Genomic DNA, 16,070 nt, shown 5'->3' with positions numbered 1-16,070 from the left:
ACCCCTAAAAAGTCATAATATAGCACGTTGAAAAAATGGCCAAAAAACGCATAGTATAGCCTTGGTAAAAATCTCAAATTTTGACATTTCCAAAAAATGGCTAAAAACCACTTAGTATAGCTCATAGAGACATGCCAATGCATAGCATGTTGAGAAAAATGTCCAAAACCCCTAAAAAGTCATAATATAGCACGTTGAATAAATGGCCAAAAAACGCATAGTATAGCCTTGGTGAAAATGTCAAATTTTGACATTTCCAAAAAATTGCTAAAAACCACTTAATATGGCTCATAGAGACGCGCATATGCATAGCATGTTGAAAAAAGGGTCCAAAAACGCCTAAAAAGTCATAATATAGCACGTTGAAAAAATGGCCATAAAACGCATAGTATAGCCTTGGTGAAAATCTCAAATTTTGACATTTCCAAAAAATGGCTAGAAACCACTTATTATAGCTCATAGATCCATGCCAATGCATAGCATGTTGAAAAAAGGGTCCAAAAACCCCTAAAAAGTCATAAAATAGCACGTTGAAAAAATGGCCAAAAAACGCATAGTATAGCCTTGGTAAAAATCTCAAATTTTGACATTTCCAAAAAATGTCTAAAACCCACTTATTATAGCTCATAGAGACGTGCATATGCATAGCATGTTGAAAAAAGGGTCCAAAAACCCCTAAAAAGTCATAAAATAGCACGTTTAAAAAAATGGCTAAAAGAACGCATAGTATAGCCTTGGTGAAAATCTCAAATTTTGACATTTCTAAAAAATGGCTAAAAACCACTTATTATAGCTCATAGATCCATGCCAATGCATAGCATCTTGAAAAAAGGGTCCTAAAACGTCAAAAAAGTCATAATATAGCACATTGAAAAAATTGCCAAAAAACGCATAGTATAGCCTTGGTAAAAATCTCAAATTTTGCCATTTCCAAAAAATGGCTAAAACCCACTAAGTATAGCTCATAGATCCACGCCAATGCATATCATGTTGAAAAAAGGGTCCAAAAACCCCTAAAAAGTTATTATATAGCACATTGAAAAAATGGCCAAAAAACGCATAGTATAGCCTTGGCAAAAATCTCAAATTTTGACATTTCCAAAAAATGGCTTAAAACCACATAAAATAGCTTGCACAGACGCACCATAGCACAGAACTCTCCAAAAATGGCCCAAAACATCATAATATAGCATGTCCAAAAAAACACCAAAGTTGCAATACTATAGCATGTCAAAAATGATGTCCAAAAAAACACTTGAAAACCACATAAGACTACATAAAATAGCATGCAGAGGAACGCCATACCATAGAATGCTGCAAAAACTGCCATAAAAACCATAATATAGCATGTTCAAAACAAGCAACAATTCAATACCAACGTGGCTCATGAGCATGTTTAACATATACATGAATCAGCAGCAGCAGCCATACGAGCAATCAGTGATAGGAAACCACATGCAGAGGGGTGGAACCTTCCCAGCAGCACGAGAAGGAAGCTTCAACCCAAACACAACACATTTCAAGCAGGAGCAGGAAGTTTCTACTCAAACATGCTACCTCAAAAGCCAGCCAATGAGGAGAGACGGAGAGTGGAGAGAGTGATGATGCGACAGTCCTCCAGATAAAGAGAAACAACAGATCACAGTGTGTGCTTTTTGAGACTTTTTTTGCTTTTGCCTTATCTTGCTTAGACCTTGTGTTAGATGGTATATGTAACCCTCCTAAAAAGGAATGAATGAATTCTAAGAATAAAGCCTGCCTCGGGCAGTTTTAACCTTTTTCTACCATCCCTGGGTGTCCTGCTTTTCATTCTTCTGAGAATCTGGTGGTGTACATCAGTTGTAGACCTAACCATGAAATACAGTTGAATGTCTAAAGGTTTAGCTCAGTTGGTTAGAGGTCTATAAGATCATTAGTTCTTATAGTTGTGAGATTCAACTTTATCGAGCAAAGCATCAAAGACTGCTGTCCAAACAAATACCATACACTTGAATATTAAAACATGTCAGTATTCTTTAATGGACAAAGTATGTTTTTTCATAATTATTACACAGTGTCTAAACTGTATGAATCTACGGCCAAATAATATTTTATGACATAAATAAAACAAAATATTGGCTGATATGAGGGTCATATGGTGTTGAAACTGAAAATTCAGTGACGGCTGTGATGTCTGTTGACAAACTCGACTGATATATGAGTCAGGCCGATATTCCTTGATTTCGACAGACGCATCTGCCGATACTGGTTTTACCTGTTTCGGGACCACTTCACCTGATTTATCAGCCAAAACAATAAATCACTCAACTTAACGTGCCTTACTTGTTCTGCAATATCACAATCTGTGTCTAAACTATATAAATCTGCAGCCAAATTATATATTATGGCATAAATAATATAAAATATTGGCTGATATATTTGTCTTCTTTGATGATATAAGGGTCAAATGGTGTTGAAAGGAAAAATCCAGCATTGGCAGTGACGTCTGTCAAAAACTTGACAGACGTCACTGCCGATAATGGTTTTACCTGTTTCAGGACAACTTTGCCTGATTTATCAGCCAAAACGATATATCACTCAACTTTACATGCCTTATTTGTTCTGCAATATCACAATCAGTGTCTACACTATATGACTACTGTCAAATTATATATTATGGCATAAATAATATAAAATATTGGCTGATATATGTCTGCTCGGCTGGCATAAGGGTCATGTTTTGGAACAGAAAATTCAATGTTGAAAACTCGACTAAGTTCTTGGCAGGGAAAATTAAGTATTCAGTATATGAAAATTCAGGAAAAAATGGCTGAAAACAGCATATTATAGCTTTTAGAGACAGGTCATAGTATAGCATGTCGAAAAAAAGGCCGCAAACATCATAATATAGCATGTCAGAAAAAACATATTACAGCTTGTCGAGACAAGTCATAGTATCTTATGTCGAAAAAAAAGCTCTCAAACATCATAGTAGAGCATGTCGGAAAAAATGACTGAAAACAACATAGCATGTGGAAAAAAAAGGGCCAAAAATGCGAAAAATATAGCATGTTGTCCAACATAGCAGAAAACCTCATATTATTGTATGTTATCCAAAGTAACATAAAATGTCAAAGTATACCATCCAAAATGGTAAAATCATCATAGTAAAGTATGTCGTCCAAGATAGCATTAAAACGCCATAGTATAGTATGTCATCCAAAATTATATAAAAAAACAGTATAGTATGGTATGTCTTCAGAAATTGCATAAAAAAGGTCATACTATAGTCATACCATAGTATAGTATGTTGTCTAAATTGACATAAAAAAGCACATTTGTCATAAAATGCCATATGAAGTATATCATAATGTTATAGTATACTTTTTCTAAAATGTCATAATATTTTATGTAAAAAAAATGTCAGTCTAGTATCTTTAAAAAAATTAAGTAATTTTGTGTAGCTGCCCCCGTGGTTTCTTTCTTAGCCCATACTACATCTACTCACCAAGTTTCCTGAAAATCTGGCCAGTAGTTTTTCCATAACCTCTTTGACAACAACTGCAACACCGCAAGCACCACCTATCACAGTCTTCTCTCTTCTTCTTTTCTGGTGGTCAAAGTAATTGTAAGGGGACTGTCTTCAGCCAAAACTTAAAAGTACAATATCAACAGATAAGCATCAAATATTGCATAGATAAATACATATCATATTAATATTTTAAGGACTTGTTGGCATATACTTATTTGTACCTGGTTTGAAAAATGCTGAATAAACAGTCACAGAACATGCCCATATGAAACATTGCCCTTGAAAAGTTTTCCATCCCCATGTCTAGGTCAGCTGACTTTCTTTTAATAGCACTTCATTAAAATTCATTAATTGCTTCCTTTCTCCTGGGCGCAGCCTGAATCAAAACTGGAACTGTCAAAAATTAGAGCAAGAGCAACTGTCCTGTGCTCTAGATACACAACCTGTGATGCCAGCCTGCTGCAAACACCTCCAACCATCTGTTAAAAAACAACATGCAAGAGGACAGAGATACAGGGCAGGGCACCTTAAAGAAGTAGACGTAAATTTTATTTACTTGTTCTGTACATAAAGGGTCAATACCAGCACAGGTGTTAACCATGGTAAATATTAACACATGTAAATGGTATAAGAAAATAAAAGGCACGATTTTCAATTCTGAAGTAAAAGAAGGGCTTTCCTAGAATATGAGAAGCACAGTAATACTGTTAATGCCATTACAAAACTCAGAAGCATGAGAAAAGCAAGTTCACCTCAAGAAAGGAAATAATCGGGGTGTATTGCTTAATTAGTAGATTTCATTAAGTTTGATGAGGAAAACCCACACTGGTTTGCTCACACACACCAGGGGGGGATTAAAATAAGAGAAACCTTTTATTTAATAAGGAAATAAATGACATTAAGCAGCATTTGGCCGGGTCGAAACGTCTAACCGGCCAAGAGGTCATGCACAGAGGCAACCAGCAGGCATTTTTCCCTTTTGTAATTGTCACCGTAGGTACTTTTTGTTTAACATCACTCATTTTTAAACAAAAATGCTTGATTTAATAGCTGACTATAAACTGACAAAAAAAGGGATACAACCAAAAGCTGCACAATATTAATCTGAGAGAATGGCTGAGCATTGAAATGGTTCATTTTTACAGCAGAAATCTAGGGGTTGGCCCTGTTTGCACAACTGTTTAACCCACAGCTCCGACTGGTCAAACAGAAATGGTTGCAGCACAGTATGAACAAAGAGGCTTTCCACTACTCTGACAAGAGTCCGTTTGCATAAAGAGAGACAAAAAAATTGGGCACAGACAAAATAATTAAGGAAAAAAGCTGGTTGAAGTCCTAAACTGACAGGAGTAACATTGCATTAAAAAGAAAGTTAGAGAGGGGATTACATGCGCCAAACGATGCATTTATCTTACTCTCTGAAAAAGGCATCGATGGGATTCTCATTGGCTTGCTTAGGCATTTCCTCCTTCCCTGACCTATGCCACTGAAAGTTAAGTCTCTCACCTCAGCGGAAAGCCTTCCGTCCTCGTGCCCACAATGAAACATTGTGTTTTTAGCTAGCCTTTAAATCAGATGTTTGTGGGAAGTGCTGGCCAGGGTTACTGCCATTGCTACTTGACTTTTGAAAACCTGTTCGAAGCTTGGCACTCCTATGCAGAAACTTGAAATATATTTTCTAGTGCTTGAGTGCTGTTGGCACTAAAAACCTGCTAATTTCTAAGCAATGTCCTTTTAGTTGAAAATAATGTGAAAGACTGTAAAGAGAGGTACCAAGTGGACATGCGAAGTTACCCCTCTACCGTACATCTTCTCCAAGTCACAAATATATAAAAAAAACAACAAAACAAACCAAAAAAAAAAAAAACTATTGTTGATCATGTGGCACAAATAAGAAAAAGATTAAATCACATATGGCCGTGTCATGTCTTTTTAACAAAAGATAAATAAGTCTTGTCAGCCAGACTTGTGCCAGGTTGAAGAGTGGATGGGATCATGGGATCTACAATGTTATTCTCCACAAACCCATTTCCCCTTCACTCCAGTCACACATCAAATACACATCAAAAACCTGCCAGCCTGAATAACACCCGGCTGATTCGTGTGTGTACATGTGTGCTTGTGAGATGGCTAAGGTACAACAGTGACTTGATTGTTTGGAGAAATAACATTTGACTGGCTGGTTAGCTCCTCATCACCTCAGTGCTCTCCCAAGTCTGCAGGGATATTGCCGTTCCCTACTTCGTACAAATATCCTCACATCAACAAAACAAACACACACCAACACTTTCTAAAGTCCCCAAGACTTCAAACAACAAATATCCAGAGAAATCAAATTTTTAAAAAAATGTTGTGATGTAATGTGGCAAATATCTATTGTGAACACACACGCACATGCACTTATACATACGCACACACACTCACACTGATGCCCAGTGATCTGGAAATGAAAAGGACACTAATGCAAAAACATTGCCCAGCCTGGAACCATGTCATAGGAGAGGGGAGTGGGAGAAATGGGGTCAGGTTTTTAGTTTGGATCCGGTGTCCAAAGCTGTAAACAGTCAGAAAGCTTTGCAACGGTTGGCAATATCAGAGGGGTCCCAATCATGGTACAGCCCCCAAGCAGGCAAGCACATAACCGTGGTGACACTGGCGGAATAAAGGTGGATACAGCCAGCAGATTCAGGTACAGGTCAATACTGGCGAGAAGGTCCAGTTGAACTCTTGGGTCAGTCACTCTCATCTGGATTCTGGGGGTCTATGATTCTGACGTGGGTGAATGGGAAGAGACCCCTCCGCCCATTCACCTCTCCCTCCCACTGACCATTGATGTTCATCCGTGTGACCTTTACGATGTCTCCAACCTGTGGGGAAAAAGAGAAGTGGACTTGTTTACAGTAAATCTGAGGGAGTGTTAAAAGTCAAGGTTCCCAATCATTTTTATGGACAAAATTTCCAGACATTTCTATAACTTTTCCATGACCAATAATTATTATTTTTTCCCCTCTTGCCCCACTTCCCTGGCATTTTCAAACATCAGATTCAAACTCAGACATAATTTCAGCTAGCTTGGAACACAAGGAGAAAATAAACATATCTAGATGGTTAACAAAATGTCACATAAGCGCATCTTAGAGTCACGTTACGATGCAAGGAAAGACAATACATTTGCTGCTATTATTATGTAGAAGGTTATCTACAGAAGGTTACTGTAACTATTTCAGTAAGCACAACAAAATGCCAAGACTTTTCTAAAAAGTTATAATACGATTTTAAAATTCTTTGACTTTTCCAGGCTTTCCATGACAATGAGAACCATGAAAATTACATGCATGATATCCAAAATAGAATTTTTTTTAAATGTAGTGTGATCAAATGAAAAATACAATTATGTCACTGTTTGACTGTTTCATTATTCATTAATGTAATGCAGCCTTTAAAACCAGGAAAAGACTACACTCACGATATTACCATATCCAAAATTTAAGACAATATCTAATCTCATCGTGATATCAATATATTGCCCAGCCCTAATGAGTGCATATACTTTTTGTTTAGGTGACCATGGTGCTCACATACCTCAACCAGCCCAGGCTATCGAGGTTTATGCTCTGTAACACTCACAAATACATCCTGACAACACAGGACACTTAAACATTTTTGGGTAAATGAGAACACAATATCAAGAAAAGTTAATTCAGCATCATAGCAATCAGGCATATATCACAATTTCTACTTAAAGATAAACGCATTTCTTCTGTACATGCTGCACTTCTCCATCGCTAGGACATAATCAGTAGTTACATAATGCATCTTAGTACACTTAATCTTACACAGTGCAACTGAAGACAAAATGGCAAATGTCAAAAGGTTCATTTAAACTTTAAGCCAGTGTTTAACTGCTGCACTTCCCTATTTTATAGCTGTTAAAAGCCCAAGGAAACACAAAACACATTTTGACACATGGCTACTGCTTATTTTAAAACCTGCTCCAAACTACACTAACTGTGTGCATGTCTCCTCTTAAACAGCATCCATACAACAGAGTCCCGTTTTAAAATAAAAGCGGTTTGTCAGAGCTCCACACACTCTCACTACAATGTGGTTTAAGCAGACGACAGTGAGGCACAGAGCTGTCGCTCAGATGGGTTTGTGACACCGAGTGTGACCCCAATCTGTTAAAGCCATATGTTCTTTATCAGGATTAGAAGGGAAAAGTCTCCATCATCAAAATCATGATTGAAACGTGAATGTGAGGGCACAGTATTTGTAGCTTTAACTTCAGAATAATGCTTCAAGGACATCTAGTCCTTGGCATTATCTGTGACAATAATCCTTAATGCCATCCCACAATGACAAAGAATGCTGCTTAGTCATAAAAAGTCTTAATCTGCCTGTTTGAACAAAGCACAATGTAGTGAAATTAGATTGCCATCACTTACATTCAATATAAAATTTAAAGGTGGAAAGACAGCTTCTATCCAACTATTTACAACTCAGTAATGAAGAGGTAGACAGTACTATGCAACAAAAATAAACAAAACTGTATGTCTAAATAAAACCAGGACATATCCTGGCTCATTTGTTGGAGGCTGCCCGTCTCTGAAGTGAATAAATAATGACTCATAGCTTGTGCTTCTTGAACCCCAGGGGCCCCAAAATAACCACAGTACGAAACGGAAGCGTTTTTGCTCTAAGCCATGATCTAATTTGATCAAAAGACAGATAGAAGAGACATAATGGGATGAAATAAGGTATGCACTTTTGGTGCAAAACACTTTTTAGACAAGTATTGCCCCTGCTGTGCAATTCTCTATTATATAATTCCTTTCTGGGGACAATATGCACACAGGACTTACAATGACAAGATCATCCTTATTTCTTAATTGAAGCTAGTTTAAAAAAATCTAATAATTTAATATAAGTTAAGATTTTGCACCATCAATTTCTCTAAATTAATTGATTACTTTACATTCTGCTCATCTTAGTGCTGCACAATGAGTATTACTAGCAAATACAGCTAGCGTTGCTCTTGATTACTAGAATGTGGTTGCCAAAAAAACCAGTGCTGCAGCCTTCACATGGGGAATGTGTATGGAAACACAATTTCAGCAACTTTTTACTTGTGCCCAATGAAAACAAAGTGACACTTGAACTGTTAGGTCCAAACTCACCCCGGCCAGAACCCTGACAGTTTGTGGGTTGATTGGACTGAGAAGCAAAACACACCAGCATAAGAGACTGAGGGTGACGTATTATCAGTCTGAAACTGTTGCAGTAACAAAAATTTGAGCCACCCCTCTTCATACCCAGGATTAGCAAATTATGTTCAGATACATTTTCTAATTTTCCTACCTTCATACCTTTCTGAAATTTTAGAGTATATGAAATAACATGTACAGGGTGCTAAAATTCACCCAAACCATCTTGTTTATTCTTGTTGGTAATCTAGTTAGTAAGTCCACTGTTCCAACAATCACCAGCTCCGGTTTGGTCAAAACAAATCCTTAATTCACAGAGATAGATGTAAAAAAAACAAAACAAAAACATGACGTTATTCCCCACAGTCTCTCGCTGCCTGCTGGCCACCGGCTGGTTACAGTGCTGTAACTTCCCCCTTCACCACTAGGTTTTGCGGTGTCTTTCAGCTCAGTTGCCTGTTCTACCAGTAGAGACCAGAGCCTGAGCTCTGGAGGTGCAGGCTGTGCACTACATACACTGAGTTAAATAGAAAGATGAGTGCCAGTATATAAGACAGGAGGTATTGGAAAACATACCTTCGGGATTTCTAAATACATTGGTTTACCGTTATACCGTGATATTCAACTAATAGCACTGGAACAACCATCCACATTGATCAATTTCGATTTATGTAAATATGAAACAGTATTTGTGATATTCTTTGTGAATCAAGGGCACACTGAAAAAGAAAAGGGCTTGTATAGACTTGTATTTCTGTTTTACAAGGTGACATCTTTGTCACAAGTCCCCTGAGTATGTGTTTGAGCCATTCATACAGTATGAAACTGCAGTTATTAGTTAATCTCAAGCTGTCCCTTAACAGTCTCAGTTCTGCATCTGTAGCTCCACACACACACTTCACCATATGATAACATAGAATTGCATAAATGCCAAATAAAGTCATGTTTCAGTTTCAGTTTTCACATGCTCGCCCATTTGTGCACACTCCCTTTTTCTCTATTGCCCTCTCTCTGTCTCTTTGAGGAGTTGGTTAAATGAACATTTAGTTTAATGGGAGTTTCCATCTCTGCTCAGTACAGCTGTGGACAAAAGACGAGACGGGCGCAGACCCAGGCCAGCTGACATGTCTTGTTGACCCATTCAACTCATGTCACAGTGTCTGTCTGAATGAGGTATTTGGCCTCGCCTGATGTGATTGTTGATACAAATTGTTGATTGTAAAAAAGGGGAAGAGCAGAGAAATTGGGATTTATGTTGTCAAAGGGAGCTGTCTAACCTTTGGCATGAACACCATTCACCAGGTTTACTCATGTACCAAATTTACACCCGTATTTCTGTACAAGAGTTACAGGGACAGCATGTATCATTGCACCCAGCTGAAGCGGCCTAGTTTACTTCCTACATCCACTGACACACTCTAATGTCAGTGGATAGCTACAGAGATGGGCCATGATACCTTTCATTTTCATCTCTCCCCTGGGGGCCTCACTACAGCTCAGACTGCTGTCTTGAGTGCAGCATTTTGAAGCCCCGGTATATACATGAAGTGCACATTATGCATTACATTACATGCTTCGACATGTTACCACGGTTACATTGGATTTGTACTAGCTGGAGTGCACTGCTGAGAAACGTAATCGAGCTGCGAAATGTAACAGTGCTGCTGACAGAGCTGCTGCCTGTTAGCACCTAAGCTGGCTAGCGGGAAGCTTAGGCCACTGTGACTCAGAAAACTAGTAGAAATGCTCTTGTCACCCTCATCAGTGCAAACTGGTGCACAATACTGTGATCAGTGTCACCACAGCCCCCACCCACCTTCAATTCATAGCTGCCAAAGTGTATTATTCATTTAGTTTATGATTTCAAGAAAACAGCAAGGTTACTTAAAGACAATAGATCTCCAACAGCTATCTGACACCAAAAAACAAATATGGCAGACATAAATTCACATTCAGCGAAAACCATTAACACAACTATTATCCCACCACCACTGAATCAGCATGCAGCATAATGCCAGTGCCAGAGCAACAACTTGAAGTTGACCAGACTCAATGCACACAAACAAGAAATCACCTGCAGGTAGCGACTAGAGCAGCTACTATCTGGTTATGAATCTTTCAGTGAGGCCACGCAGTAAGAGTATAGCAGTAAATGTTGGTGTACTGCAAAAGAGCCACAAGTCATTTTAGGGCACTTTCATACATATAGAACTGACAAGAGGCTGTGGTAACTGTGTAGGCAGCAGTGTTTTCCCCTCCTCCTATTACTGACGGACTCCGCTTAATTCAAGTAGTCTTTCCAAGAAATGGTGCAGTGCTAGAAATACGCCACTTCAGGTGTGAAATTGACAATTTCTACACTTTGTCCTCTTTTAAAACAGCATAATGAATTGTTGACGTGTGGTTTGGGCACTGTCCAAATTTGAGACGGCTCAAAAAATAATTAGTGACAAAGCAAAAATAATATATCAAAAGGTGTACTATGCAGGGTTGTGTGTTTCCGTTTGTAAACACCCTTGCCAGCAAAAGTGAAAGTAAAAGCCAAATATAATCTTGTTTGGCGTTTGGCCTTGCTATATTTGCAGTTTTTTTGTTATTGTTTTTTTTGGCACCGTGTTTCTTGGATGCCCTCTGCTTAAGGTCTGGCACCTGGTCGCTACCTTTTTATGAAGTAACAACCTCACCTGAGCACTGTGGGGGTACAAGCGCATACACTTCCTGAACACAAAAAATAATTGGAAGATAAGAAAATAAAGGCAGAGGGTGGATTCTCTGCAGAAAAAAAACCTTCCCACCACCACCTAGCGAGTCCTAAATGATGACTTGAGAGGAATTACCATTGTATTAGTCTATGTATTGTTTTTTTTTTTTTAGAAATAATCCTGCATAGTCTACTTTTAATAAGGCTGTCCCATTATCTCTTGTGATTGGTTAATGTGACAATGTTTATATACTAGACCTGGGAATCTTCCAGTCAAGCTTTCATCTTCTGTCAAACTCTTAACTATTGTCATCTGTCATTACTAATATGAAATATTTAAGCACTGCAAAATTCTACAGGGTCTTAACTTGAACAAAAAACAATATCCAAGTAAATATGATGATATATGTTGTGTAGGCAAGGCTTAGCTGGACCAGTGTCTTTTGTCAAATTAAATAGTTGGGCACATATTTAGCCGTGTGATAGAAATGTTGAGAAAGATGATTCAATGTGGCAATGCAGCTTTGAAAATTAACTTGATCTTTAACCTGAAAAGCTTGTTTTTTCTGACCTCCTGTGGTTAGCCTTCTCACCTTGCTGCAGTGGTGGAGTCAAAGACCCTGAAACTAGGGCTGGGTGATATGGAAAAAAGTCTTATCATGATAATTTTAATTTATTATCAGTCAATATTGATATATATCACGACATACATCAAGTCACTATTTCTGTCAAGCTTAAAGGTTCCCTTTTACTCCTAAGTGAGATATGAAGATATCATACGGTTCATTTTGGTTTAAATATCAATTTTCTATTAGATATTTAACTTTTTTTTTTTAGGTTTGTTTTTTGCCCTCATAGTTTCATTTGACCATGGTGCGTTAAAGTGTAATAAACATATGATTCATTATTATTTATTAAACTTTCCAGCATTACGTAAGAAATAAAAGCTCCATTTTAAACAAACGTCTAGAAAATTCAAGCACATTGTGCTGTTGAACTCTTGTGTAACCTCTGTGCTATTAATCATTTTACTCAGGAAAAAGAAAACCTTTTGAGTAAGCCTACTTCTTCCATGGCTGCCAACAGCTTGCCAACATTCCCAGTACACGAAAAGCTAATGTGCCCGTGGCTGTACATACAACTCGGCTGTCAAACACTCAGCTGTATTGGAGAGCCAAAGTTGTTCACTGCATTTGGTTTGCTGGTGCGCTAATCTTATTATCATTGGCTGTTCCTGTTGTCTGACAAAACATGGATAGAATGCATTCTATCGACATTCTATCGACAGCATCTCATATTTCAATCAAGGAAAAATTATTTTGTGATTGATGTCGTTATTGTTTTATCACCCAGACCTACCTGTAACACCACTGTTGTGTGGATTACAGGTTCAAAATAGAAAATATCTGACCACGGCCACTGACAAGAGGTCAGAGATAAAGCAGGTGAGAAACTTTTAAATAGAGAGGGCAGCATGGCATTAAGAGACTCTGAGTAACACCTAAACATGGAGATTTTCTGCATGATGCTGAATTAGAAAACAAAGTTACTCTTAAAAGAAAAAAATTATTTTGCTGGTTGTGTGACAAACAATAATCAGGATCTCCCACATGACCTGTATCCTGAATATGTCATGGATTTTTGTGCTTGGTAATGTTTTGTACAACTATAAGCATTGTTGACTACAACACTTAATCTCTAACAAAGCAAAATTTGAAAAAGCCAATGAGCAGGGAGGAAGGACAAGAGACTAAATATATTTTTGGACATCTTAAATCCCACTTTACAATACCTCCAAAGCGAGAGCTGTTTTGTCATAGGCGCACGGCACTCGTTTCTGGATGGCCTTCGCCATGACAGGACCGTTCTGCGTGGACGGTAGAGGGGTGATAACTGCTCCAGGTGTGCCAGGAGGCAGCGGCGATGGTGTCTGGGGCTGAGCGTAGGCGTGGACGAGGGCGTGGGAGGGCTCGGGGATGCCGTAGCTGTTGGAGTTGCGAGATCCATGGGAAGGCTGGCCGGGATGAGGTGAGGGTCGTACCAATTTCTCCACATAGGGCACAGGGATCATCCCAACACGTCCCTCTTTACTCTTGGCGCTCCACCACTGCTCCTCTGGCTTCTCCAGGATGATAAGGATCTCCCCCTTTTTGAAGGGAAGGTCCTCTGCATCGCTGCCAGTGAAGTCATATAGAGTCCGCACATACTCCAAGTTCTCATCGGGGCCACCCATGGGCTGGATGGGAGCGCTCACTGTGCTTGGGTACCTTAAGAGATTACAATGAGGCAAAAGGAAAAGACATATTACGATAAACAGAAGGTCACTGTCAAGTGGACGTTCAATAACAGCTGATGTTATGTGAAAGGGCACGTTACATTTTTGAAAGAGTGATGCCTCTCCAAAAAACAATGGCACATTCATTTTTTACTAATAATTTTGTGTTTACAAGTAGTTGGCAAAAAGGCTTAAAGGTATACTACGCAGGATTGTGAGTTACTGCATATAAACATGCTCACAAGTGACAGTACAAGCCAATCCCAGATTCACCAATTTGAATCTTTCGTGCCTTCTACACGGCCTGTTCAAGGTGGGAATAGCGCACAGACACAGAGTTTTTATGTTGTAGTTGTTTTTTGGTTATATTTTTTCAAGTAATGATTAATACATTTTCAATTTAACCCATATATGCATGCAACCCTGGTGGTTAGAAATATAGTTATATGTACACAAACATTGCTAATAGAGTACATAAGCATGCAAACCACAAATTTAACCAGCATCTTGGCTACTGATTGTTTATTTTTCCAGCCTCGTGTGCTGGACACCACACAGTCTGACTAAAAACAGTAAGCTGGGGGTGTGGTGGTTGTGCTAGTATTCCCACCAGATTCAAATTTGGCAAAGTCAATGCCTCATGGCTGTCAGCAGCATACTGAGGCCTGACAGAAAGTGGGTTGATAAAAATACACAACCTACTTAGACAGACACAGTGTTTGGTGGTAATGCATGTCTGTGAGGCCTGGGTGTTATGGTATGTCATGATGGAGTGCATATTGATGGTGGTGAGTGGAGGGGTATTGTGTGGCTTTCCTACCTGGGGGCTGGCTCTATCAGCGTGGTCGTGTCCAGGTAGTGGATTTTGTAGAACTCCAGGAGGGCAGGCAGGTGATCAAACTCTTGGTCGCCTATCTTGAACCTCTTGCTGGGCAAAGAGTTGATGATATAGTGAGACACTTTGGAGTTTTCTGACACTGACAGCACGTAGTCGCCCGGGCAGGTCGACGAGTCTCGAACAAGAAACATGCCATGTCTCTGTCCTTGTAACCTATTCTGTGCCTCTTGTCGTGACACGGGTCCAAAATACCAGGCGGACCGATCAGATGAATCAAACCGAGCAGTTGACATTTCTGTTCAAAAATAAGTTAATACTAGCCTACAAATAAGAAGAAACGACTACAAAAAGCCTACAGAATAAGTTAAAACGTGTATGCGTGGTTGGGATTGGCCAATCACGGCAGATTGGAGGATTTAGAAGATGCAGGGCAGGGCATTCGTCGCCCCTGTGAGGTTTTTCTGACTGATTTCTGCACAAACGCTGCAGACTCCACAGTCCTCTGATTAAAAAACAACACAACAAAAACAACCTGACGTTTTCAGAGACAGGCTGCGACTGGCTTGATGCAACTTTGGAACATAATGTGGTTCCTGTGTTCAGCAGTCAATGGCCGAGTGATTGAATAGAAAAAAAACTTACGACAGACAAACATCGACGGGGAGCGAAGCAACAAATGATCAATGAAGCTTCCCTTTTTCGTTCCGCCTTCCGAGAACACACCAGGGCTTCTCTTCAAATAATTTATCTCCTCCAGTCAGTGTCAGTTTCGAGAACGGAAAAGGTGGCCTCAGTTTTTAATCTGATAAATCCTCATGTCGGCATAAAAAAGGCCGCCAGTAGCCGCGGGTCGGAAATTAAATGATTACTTTGTATCTTCGTGATCTTACGGTAAGGCACACGTCATGGAAATGCGTTTTTGAATCCCCTTTCTCGAGTCGGAGCAGACTTTTGAGGCAGCACAGCAAAAAAATGGCGGCCCGCAACACGTCTTCACACAAAAAATGATTTCACAGCAGCGGCTCGTCTCCTGCGCGTGCATCTCAGGTGCTCGGACGTTCTGCTGGAGCTCACGCGTGCATTCCTCACCGCTCACGAGGGATCCTGGCGATACGATTCTTTAATTTAATACTTTCCCTTATTTCTGCTCGTCCCCCCCCTCACCCAGGCAGAAGTGCGAGTACGAGACCGAAAAATGGCGACGGGAGGGCAGGTCCCGCTTTCTATCTGCACGTCACTGACGCCTGGAGGGGGAGGTGGGAGGAGGAAAGGGGGTGGGCGGGTGACGAGGACACGGACTGCCCCCCCCCAGAACAAAGTGTCAATCATGTTTCCATGACACAGAACATTTTGTATGGCAAACGATTAAGCAGTGATGTCATCATCGCGGTGCAATCAAGCAGCAGTGGGAGACAAAACACATAACAGGCCTATTTATAACAACAGTCCGAACCTATATTGTTTCATCCTGCTATGCTCTGATCTTTATTTTAGACAATGTTTAAGTGCAGTTTTGTAAAAGCAGTTCATTGTATTTACTT

The 16,070-nt window shown here is 39.5% G+C and overlaps 1 protein-coding gene across 1 annotated transcript; it reads right to left on the bottom strand.

Moving 5' to 3' along the window:
* Positions 1 to 4,038: 4,038 nt before the first annotated feature.
* crkl (CRK like proto-oncogene, adaptor protein) lies at positions 4,039 to 15,733 on the bottom strand. The gene is made up of 3 exons (XM_042509336.2): positions 14,512 to 15,733; positions 13,209 to 13,683; positions 4,039 to 6,378 (listed from the first exon to the last, which is right to left on the bottom strand). Exons 1-3 carry the CDS (start codon positions 14,820 to 14,822, stop codon positions 6,244 to 6,246), a joined length of 921 nt encoding a protein of 306 aa, XP_042365270.1. The 5' UTR covers positions 14,823 to 15,733; the 3' UTR covers positions 4,039 to 6,243.
* Between the last annotated feature and the right edge of the window lie 337 nt (positions 15,734 to 16,070).

This window comes from Plectropomus leopardus, chromosome 20 (assembly GCF_026936395.1).
Source record: "Plectropomus leopardus strain MGB_pleo_1.0 chromosome 20, ASM2693639v1, whole genome shotgun sequence".
Classification (NCBI taxonomy): Eukaryota; Metazoa; Chordata; class Actinopteri; order Perciformes; family Serranidae; genus Plectropomus; species Plectropomus leopardus.
This window is presented reverse-complemented; position numbering and strand designations above follow the sequence as displayed.